General features: G+C 43.1%; 1 protein-coding gene across 1 annotated transcript; it reads left to right on the top strand.

Moving 5' to 3' along the window:
- Positions 1 to 8,428: 8,428 nt before the first annotated feature.
- LOC135547023 (trace amine-associated receptor 13c-like) lies at positions 8,429 to 10,071 on the top strand. The gene has a single exon (XM_064975589.1). The coding sequence runs from the start codon at positions 8,483 to 8,485 to the stop codon at positions 9,440 to 9,442; it is 960 nt and encodes a 319-aa protein (XP_064831661.1). The 5' UTR covers positions 8,429 to 8,482; the 3' UTR covers positions 9,443 to 10,071.
- Positions 10,072 to 10,449: the final 378 nt, after the last annotated feature.

Here is a 10,449-nt window from a genome sequence, read left to right as displayed (position 1 = left end):
GAAAGGCTGGTCATGGCCCACATCAACACCATTATCCCATTATCCCAGAAACCCTAGACCCTCTCCAATTTGTCTATCGCCCCAACAGATCCACAGATGATGCAATCTCTATTGCACTCCACACTGCCCTTTCCCACCTGGACAAAAGGAACACCTATGTGAGAATGCTTTTCATTGACTACAGCTCAGCGTTCAACAATGTAGTGCCCTCAAAGCTCATCACTAAGCTAAGGACCCTGGGTCTAAACACCTCCCTCTGCAACTGGATCCTGGACTTCCAGACACGCTGCCCCCAGGTTGTAAGGTAACAGCACATCCACCATGCTGATCCTCAACACAGGGGTACCTCAGGGGTGCGTGCTCATTCCCCTCCTGTACTACCCGTTCACCCATGACTGCACAGCCAGGCACGACTCCAACACCATCATTAAGTAGGACTGAACAACGATGAGACAGCCTATAGGGAGGAGGTCAGAGACCTGGCCGTGTGATGCCAGGACCACAACCTCTCCCTCAAAGTGATCAAGACAAAGGAGATGATTGTGGACTACAGGAAAAAGAGGACTGAGCACTTCCCACATTTTCATCGACGGGCTGCAGTGGAGCAGGTTGAGAGCTTCAAGTTCCTTGGTGTCCACATCACCAACAAACTAACATAGTCCAAGCACACAAAGACCATTGTGAAGAGAGCACGGCAAAACCTATTCACCCTCAGGAGACTGAAAAGATTTAGCATGTTTCTACAGCTGCACCATCGAGAGCATCCTGAGTGGTTGCATCACTGCCTGGTATTGTAACTGCTCACACTCTGACCGTAAGGCACTACAGAGGGTAGTGCGAACGGCCCAGTACATCACTGTGGCAAAGCTTCCTGTCATCCAGGACCTCTATACTAAGAGGTGTCAGAGGAAGGCCCTAAAAATTGTCAGACTCCAGCCACCCTAGTCATAGACTGTTCCCTCTAATACCGCACGGCAAGCGGTACCATGAGTGCCAAGTCTCGGTCCAAGAGGCTTCTAAACAGCTTCTACCCCCAAACCATAAAACTCATGAACACTCTGTTGTTATCTATGCATAGTCACTTTAACTTTACCTACATGTACATATTACCTCAAATAAACTGTACCCCCCCTGTATATTGTCTCGCTATTGTTATTTTTTTGCTGCTCTTGAAATACTTGTTACTTGGATTTGTCATTCTTATCTGTATTTTTTAAACCTGAATTGTTGATTAGGGGCTCGTAATTAAGCATTTCACTGTAATGTCTGCACCTGTTGTATTCGACTTATGTGACTAATACAATTAGGTTTAAATTCAGAATGTCAAATCAATCTGTGAACCGAATGTTTTGTCTGTCCCTTGCAGGGAGACTGGTGTCAGGCTGGATCGGCAGCTGGAGCGGCAGCTGCCACGGCTGTGTGGAGAAACATCTGTTCTTCAAAATGTCCGTCCTGTATATTACTGGAATTGCCTATGCAGCTACATATTACCCAGTGTTCTTTGCAAGTTTTCATTTTTACATTTTGGTCATTTAGCGGGTGCTCTTGTCCTTAGTAACGTACAGTCACTGCATTCAACCAAGGTTGATAAAAAAGGACACATATCAGTCATAGCAAGTAAAACATTTCTGTAACCATTACTGAAAGTGTTGTAATAGTTAAGGATGTATTGGTCTTCAAAATAATTGTAATGACAACACTATCTTATGATATACAGTGTACTTGGAAAGTATTCAGACCTCTTGACTTTGTCCACAGCTTGTGAAGTGCCCCATGGTGGCTGTGGGGTTATGGTATGGGCAGGCATAAGCTACGGGTAACAAACCAATTCCATTTTATCGATGGCAATTTGAATGCACAGAGATACCGTGACGAGATCCTGGGGCCCATTGTAGTGCCATTCATCCACCGCCATCACCTCATGCTTCAGCATGATAATTCACGCATGTCCGTCTTCAACATCTGTAAACAATTCCTGGAAGCTGAAAATGTCCCAGTTCTTCAATAGCCTGCGTACTCCCCAGACATGTCACATATTGAGCATGTTTGGGCTGCTCTTGGTTGACGTGTATGGGAGCATGTTCCAGTTCCCGCCAATATCCAACAACTTTGCACAGCCATTGAAGAGGAGTGGGACAACATTCAACAGCCTTTAAAAAAACAAACATTTTATTTAACTAGGCAAGTCAGTTAATAACAAATTCTTATTTACAATGACGGCCTACACCGGCCAAACCCGGACGACGCTGGGCCAATTGTGCGCCGCCCTATGGGACTCCCAGTTTTTGATACAGCCTGGATTCAAATCATAGGCCTAATGAATTAATTTCAATTGACTGATTTCCATATGACTGTATTCAGTAAAATATTGGATGCTCTCGATTGTGCATCTGTAGAAGTTTGTGAGTGCTTTTGGTGACAAGCCGAATTTCTTCAGCCTCCTGAGGTTGAAGAGGCGCTGCTGCGCCTTCTTCACGATGCTGTCTGTGTGAGTGGACCAATTTAGTTTCTCTGTGATGTGTATGCCGAGGAACTTAAAACTTACTACCCTCTCCACTACAGCATTCTCACATAGGTATTCCTCTTGTCCAGATGGGTTAGGGCAGTGTGCAGTGTGGTTGAGATTGTGTCGTCTGTGGACCTATTTGGGCGGTAAGCAAATTGGAGTGGGTCTAGGGTGTCAGGTAGGGTGGAGGTGATATTGTCCTTGACTAGTCTCTCAAAGCACTTCATGATGACGGAAGTGAGTGCTACGGGCGGTAGTCGTTTAGCTCAGTTACCTTAGCTTTCTTGGGAACAGGAACAATGGTGGCCCTCTTGAAGCATATGGGAACAGCAGACTGGTATAGGGATTGATTGAATATGTCTGTAAACACACCAGCCAGCTGGTCTGCGCATGCTCTGAGGGCGCGGCTGGGGATGCCGTCTGGGCCTGCAGCCTTGCGAGGGTTAACACGTTTAAATGTTTTACTCACCTCGGCTGCAGTGAAGGAGAGACCGCATGTTTCCGTTGCAGGCCGTGTCAGTGGCACTGTATTGTCCTCAAAGCGGGCAAAAAAGTTATTTAGTCTGCCTGGGAGCAAGACATCCTGGTCCATGACTGGGCTGGATTTCTTCTTGTAGTCCGTGATTGACTGTCGACCCTGCCACATACCTCTTGTGTCTGAGCCGTTGAATTGAGATTCTACTTTGTCTCTATACTGACGCTTAGCTTGTTTGATAGCCTTACTGAGGGAATAGCTGCACTGTTTGTATTCGGTCATGTTACCAGTCACCTTGCTCTGATTAAAAGCAGTGGTTCGCGCTTTCAGTTTCACGCGAATGCTGCCATCAATCCACGGTTTCTGGTTAGGGAATGTTTTAATCGTTGCTATGGGAACGACATCTTCAACGCACGTTCTAATGAACTCGCACACCGAATCAGCGTATTCGTCAATGTTGTTGCCTGACACAACACGAAACATGTCCCAGTCCACGTGATGGAAGCAGTCTTGGGGTGTGGAATCAGCTTGGTCGGACCAGCGTTGGACAGACCTCAGTGTGGGAGCTTCTTGTTTTAGTTTTTGTCTGTAGGCAGGGATTAGCAAAATGGAGTCGTGGTCAGCTTTTCCGAAAGGGGGCCGGGGCAGGGCCTTATATGCGTCGCGGAAGTTAGAATAACAGTGATCCAAGGTTTTCCCAGCCCTGGTGGCGCAATCGATATGCTGATACATTTTAGGGAGTCTTGTTTTCAGATTAGCCTTGTTAAAATCCCCAGCAACAATGAATGCAGCCTCAAGATGTGTGGATTCCAGTTTGCAAAGAGTCAAATAAAGTTCGTTCAGAGCCATCGATGTGTCTGCTTGGGGGGGAATATATACGGCTGTGATTATAATCGAGGATAATTCTCTTGGTAGATAATGCGGTCTACATTTGATTGTGAGGAATTCTAAATCAGTGTCCATATCAGGTGAACAGAAGGATTTGAGTTCCTGTATGTTTCTGTGATCACACCACGTCTCGTTAGCCATAAGGCATACGCCCCCACCACTCTTCTTACCAGAAAGGTGTTTGTTTCTGTCGGCGCGATGTGTGGAGAAACCCGCTGGCTGCACCGCATCCGAGAGCGTCTCTCCAGTGAGCCATGTTTCCGTGAAGCAAAGAACGTTAGTCTCTGATGTCCCTCTGGAATGCTACCCTTGCTCGGATTTCATCAACCTTGTTGTCAAGAGACTGGACATTGGCGAGAAGAATGCTAGGAAGTGGGGCACGATGTGCCCGTCTCTGTAGTTTGACCAGAAGACCGCCTCGTTTCCCTCTTTTAGGAAGTCGTTTTTTTTGGTCGCCGGCTGGGATCCATTCCGTTGTCCTGGTTGAAAGGCAGGACACAGGATCGGCTTCGTGAAAGTCATATTCTTGGTCGTACTGATGGTGAGTTGACGCTGATCTTATATTCAGTAGTTCTTCTCGACTGTATGTAATGAAACCTAAGATGAACTGGGGTACTAATGTCAGAAATAACACGTAAAAAAAACAAAAAACTGCATAGTTTCCTAGGAACGCGAAGCGGGGCGGCCATCTATGTTGGCGCCGGAAGATAAAGTCAAGTTACTCCTCTGTCACAGATTGTGATTGATGATGCCTTCCTCTGGCTACTGTACATAGTGAAAGCAATACCTGTCCTCTGTTTCACTCTGCAGGAAAATGTTTAAAGAAATGTTGCTCTTTACTTTGGATATGAGGTCAAATGTTTAAGATGAGGCGACATTATAGAATGTCACCTTTTATTTGAGGGTATGTTAATACACACTGTGCATTCGGTCGACACATCATCAGTCTACACACAATACCTGACAAACAGGTTTTTAAAATTGTTTATAAAAATAAAAACATACCTCATTTACATAAGCATACAGACCCTTTGCTATGCGACTCGAAATTGAGCTAAAGCACATCCTGTTTCCATTGTTCATCCTTGAGATATTAATACAACTTGATTGATTTTGGCTCCTGAATGGCGGAGCGGTCTATGGCACTGCATCTGGTTCAAATCCAGCTGTATCACAAACGGCCGTGATTGGAAGTCCCTTAGGACGGTGCACACCTGGCAAAGCGTCGTCCGGGTTTGGCCAATGTAGGCTGTCATTTGTAAATAATTTATTTTGAACTGACTCTACTAGTTAAAATGTTTATTTTTTTTGATGAGAAAGGCACACACCTCCCACAACTGACAGTGCATGTCAGAGCATGTAACGGCGTTCTTCGTTTGTCGAAAGAGAGTCGGACCGAAATGCAGCGTGTTGGTTACTCATATTTTTAATAGAACAAATGACGATACATGAAATAACAAAAACAACAAACGGAACGTGAAAAACCTATACAGCCTCTCTGGTGAACACTAACACAGGGACAGGAACAATCACCCACGAAATACAAAGTGAAACCCAGGCTACCTAAATACGGTTCCCAATCAGAGACAATGAGAATCACCTGACTCTGATTGAGAACCGCCTCAGGCAGCCAAACCTATGCAACACACACCCCTAATCAGCCACAATCCCAATAACTAAAAAAACCCACTAAGAATTACAACAAACAATAAACCCATGTCACACCCTGGCCTGACCAACTAATTAACTAAAACACAAAATACTAAGACCAAGGCGTGACAGAGCAGTAACCAAGCCATGAGGTTGAAGGAATTGTCTGTAGAGCTCCGAGACAGAATTTTCGAAAGACCGATCTAGGGAAGGGTAAAAAAATTTCAAGAACACAGTGGACTCCATCAATCTTAAATGGAAGAAGATAGGAACCGCAAAGACTCTTCCTAGAGCTGGCAGCCCGGCCAAAATGAACAATTGGGTAGAAGGGCCTTGGTCATGGTGACCAAGAACATGAGAGTTCCTCTGTGGAGATGGGAGAACATTCAAGAAGGACAAATCTCTGCAGCACTCCAACAATAAGGATTTTTTTGTAGAGTCGCCAGATGGAAGCCACGCCACAGTAGAAGGCACCTGACAGCCTTGGAGTTTGCCTAAAGGACTCTCAGACCATGAGAAACAAGATTCTCTGGTCTGAAGAAACCAAGATTGATCTCTTTGGCCTGAATGCCAACTGTCACGTCTGGAGGAAACCTGGCACCGTCCCTACGGTGAAGCATGGTGGTGGCGCATCATGCTGTGGGGATGTTAATCAGAAGCAGGGACTGAGAGACTAGTCCGGATTGAGGAAAAGATGAACGGAGCAAGGTACAGAGATCCTTGATGAAGTCCTGATAGCTCTGGAGCAGGTTCTCAGACTGGGTCGAAAGTTCACCGTCCAACAGAACAACGACCCTAACACACAGCCAAGACAACGCAGGATTGGCTTCGGGACAAATCTCAATGTCTTTGAGTGGCCCGGACTTAAACCCGATCGAACATCTCTGGAGAGACCTGAAAATAGCTGTGCAGCGACACTCCCCATCCAACCTGACAGAGCTTGAGAGGATCTGCAGAGAAGAATGGGACAAACTCCCCAAATGCAGGTGTGCCAAGCTTGTGGCGTCATACCCTGTAATCCTTGGCAAAGGTGCTTCAACAAGGTACTGAGTAAAGGGTCTGAATACTTATGACTCTCCAGAGAGTGGTGTGGTCTGCCCAACGATCATCAAGGACATCAACCACCCGAGCCACGTCCTGTTCACCCCGCTATAATCCAGAAGGTAAGGTCAGGACAGGTGCATCAAAGCTGTGACTGAGAGACTGAAAAACAGCTTCTATCTCAAAGCCATCAGAATGTTCAATATTCATCATTAGCCGACTACCACCATGTTACTCAACCCTGCACCTTCGAGGATGCTTCACTGTGTACATAGACTTGGAATCACTGGTCACTTTAATAATGTTTACATACTGTTTTACTCATCTCATATGTAAATACTCTATTCTACTGTATTTTGTCAATACCACTCAGACATTGCTTATCAAAATATTTATATTTCTTAATTCCATTATTTTACTTTTTATTTGTGTGTATTGTGAATAGTTAGATACGACTGCACTGTTGAAGCTCGGAACAAAAGTATTTGCTTCAGCCGCAACATCTTAGTAGGAAAGAGAGAAACAATGGCTGCATTTGTCTTTTACGCACAAGAATCCAGCTGACCACTGACGCAATGTTGTCGCTCAGGCTCATTTATTTTTTTAAAGCCTGAAACTATGTATTGTGACACTAGACACATTTGGGAAGCCATAGAAAAAGGAATCTGGTTGATATGTCATTCACTGCTCAATAGGGACGCATAGGAACGCAGAGCTTTCTAAATAAGAGTCGCTTTCTGATTGGATTTTTCTCAGGCTTTCGCCTGCAATATCAGTTCTGTTATACTCACAGACAATATTTTTACAGTTTTGGAAACTGTAGAGTGTTGTCTATCCTAAGCTGTCAATTATATGCATAATCTAGCATCTTGTCTTGACAAAATAGCCCATTTACTTTGGGAACGTTACTTTTCCAAAAAAGAAAATAGTGCCCCCTAGTTTCAACAGGTTAAGGCAGGCAGGGGTTAATAGTCCAGAGAAGTGGGGGAAAGGTACAGGATGGCAGGCAGGCTCAGGGTCAGGCAAGCAGGCTCAAAGACAGGACATGCAAGGGTCAAAACCAGGAGGGCAAGAAAAAGAGAGACTGGTGAAAAGCAGGAGCTGAGACAAACCGCTGGTTGGCTTGAACAAACAAGACAAACAGGCACAGACAGAGAGAAAACACAGGTATAAATACACAAAGGATAATGAGGAAGAAGGGCGACACCTGGAGAGGGGTGGACACAAATCACAAAGACAGTTGAAACAGATCAGGGTGTGACACAAACAGGAAACATGTCAGTATAGAGACAAAGTGGAGTCACAATTTAGCGGATCAGACAAGTGATGTATTAATAAATCAGTTCAGATCGACATTTTGATGGTCTATGGAACGTTCCTTTGGAATGCCACTATTTTGATTGCATTTGCTACTAGCATGTACACCATAAACTGAAACTATCTCATCAACCTCCCCACTGTCAACTTTCCTACACACTGACCAGCTGACATGTGGTGGGCCATCATGTGTCCTGAGGTTGTGGCTTATGGTCCAAAATGAGCTCTGACATCGCCCAAAACATTGAGTTTTACACAGTTTCCAAAGTAAAAAAGCCTTTGAGTGACCAAAACATCACACATGCTTTATTTCCCACATTAAAATGCTCAGTTGAGTAACTGTACCTTTTCTATCATCTCTGACTATCAGTTATGCTGAAGGACAGGCTAGGTTGGCACAGAAACATCCAATCCTGTCATACATTACATCACAAATTATTTGTTAGTGCGTGTGTGTGTATGTGCACAGAGAGGCTCCTGGGAGGGGAGTGTCAGTAGCTCAGGGATAAATAGAGAGGCAGAGCTCAGAGTTAGTCAAAAGGCGGACCTGAGAAGGTCAAACACAGAACCAAGCAGGAGCAGCAGGACCTCAGCATTTGTTACAAATGGAGAAATATGAAGATGTTCAATACTGTTTTCAAGACGAAAACTCTTCTTGCAGAAAGGCTTTGCTATCGACATCTATCTACATAACACTGTACATCTTCTTCTCATTGATTTCAGCAGTTACAGTATTTTTGAACCTACTGGTGATCATCTCCATCTCTCACTTCAAGCAGCTCCACACTCCAACCAACCTGCTCATCCTCTCTCTGGCTGTGTCAGATCTCCTGGTGGGACTGATTGTGATACCAGTAGTGACTGTAGCATTATTGGAATCATGCTGGGGTTTTGGAGAATATTTCTGTGTGTTTCACGTCTACATTACTTTTTTATGTACTTCTTTATCTCTGGGTAATTTGGTCTTGATATCTATTGACCGCTATGTTGCCGTGTGTGATCCCTTATTGTACCACTCTAAAATAACAACAACAAGAATGATGTGTTGTATATTCATTACCTGGTGTTGTTGTATCATATACCGTGCTGCTATTGTAAACAGCTTTGTCAATGTACAGGTACCCAGTAGGTGTTTAAAAGAATGTTTTATTGTTGACGGAATAATCTCGTTTAATATAATTTACATTGTAATTACAATGGTTGTCCCTTGCTCTATTATTATAACACTTTATATGAACATCTTTGTGGTGGCCAGATCACAGGCCAGAAAGGTATTTTCAAAAGAGACCAACAGTGAGTCTGGTGTTAAAACTCTACAGGCAAATAAGTCTGAGAGAAAAGCAGCAAAAACTCTGTCTATTGTTGTTGTCAACTATTTCATTTGTTGGATTCCATCTCTATTTATTTACTTTTTTTCCTCTTTTTTAGTTGACATTTTATCATATTTCATCATTTTTATGCCACTTGTTAATTCCTTAATTAATCCAATAATTTATGCTTTCTTTTATCCATGGTTCAAAGTGACAGCTAAACTTTTATTAAATTTGAAGATAAGACGTTCATAGTTCCTATAATTTTATTCCCTAGGTTGGCAAACATAGGTTTGATATAGTTTTGATCTACAATTGTTGTATTTACTTATTTCATATAGCAATGCTCTGACATTACTTATCTCAGTGTTGTCGTCATAGATACAAGTGGTGTTGATAGTGAATGATTTGTCTGGATTGGAATGGAATGACTTGGAGAATGCATAAGATTGAATAAGCTTGTTTTATAAAAGACATTGTAGTCATTGTGGATTGTGTTCTCCAAATACCTAAGGCTGTGGTTGTTCCATGTTACTTAATGATAAATAGTATGTAAGTGTTCTAATAGCACATTCTGAGGACTTTATGAGTCATTCTATATGTCGTTTAACATCTCCCTCTAGTGGCTCAATTGTGACCCAAAGTATTCATCAAGTGCAGTAAAGTTGAAGTGTACAATACTGCATGATATCACACAACGTCCTGATCTAAATAACTGCTGTATTGTGGAAGTAGTTGATGGAAAAATGTAAGAATATGCAATTATGGGTAACACTTTATAATAACATTCAGTAATAAACCATTTGAAAGGCATTTACAGTTATTTCACCATTTAATATTAAGGCCTCATTTGTGAAATGTTATTCGGCTAGGTTTTCACACCTTTATAAATAACTACTACAGTATATACATTAGTTATTCAACACAACAGAGCATGAGACCACAGCAGACACTTCAACCTCAACACACTGGGCATGAACACTTCCTCTACTCTCACTACGTCACTGCTACCAGGTCAAGGGTCACACACGAGCAGCTCTCTCAGAAGCTGTTTACTCTGAATGAATATAGAGATTGGGAAACACACTAAATAGTTTCTAATGGATTAGTAAATAGTTTATTCATCATTCATGTATCATTACTCCCACATTTGGTGTAGTAAGTTGGTTATTCACACATTTATTAACAACTTTTATAGTCTGTAATAATGATACATAAGATCATTCATAAGAGGTTTAATGAGATAACATCCTCTGTGTTGT

This window comes from Oncorhynchus masou, chromosome 10 (assembly GCF_036934945.1).
Source record: "Oncorhynchus masou masou isolate Uvic2021 chromosome 10, UVic_Omas_1.1, whole genome shotgun sequence".
In the NCBI taxonomy this organism is placed as follows: Eukaryota; Metazoa; Chordata; class Actinopteri; order Salmoniformes; family Salmonidae; genus Oncorhynchus; species Oncorhynchus masou.
Note: the sequence above shows the minus strand (reverse complement) of the source record. Positions and strands in the feature narration are given on the sequence as shown.

Bases quoted from the DNA above. Each gene is read 5' to 3' on its own strand.
- LOC135547023 (XM_064975589.1), top strand. From the start codon at position 8,483: ATGGAGAAATATGAAGATGTTCAATACTGTTTTCAAGACGAAAACTCT.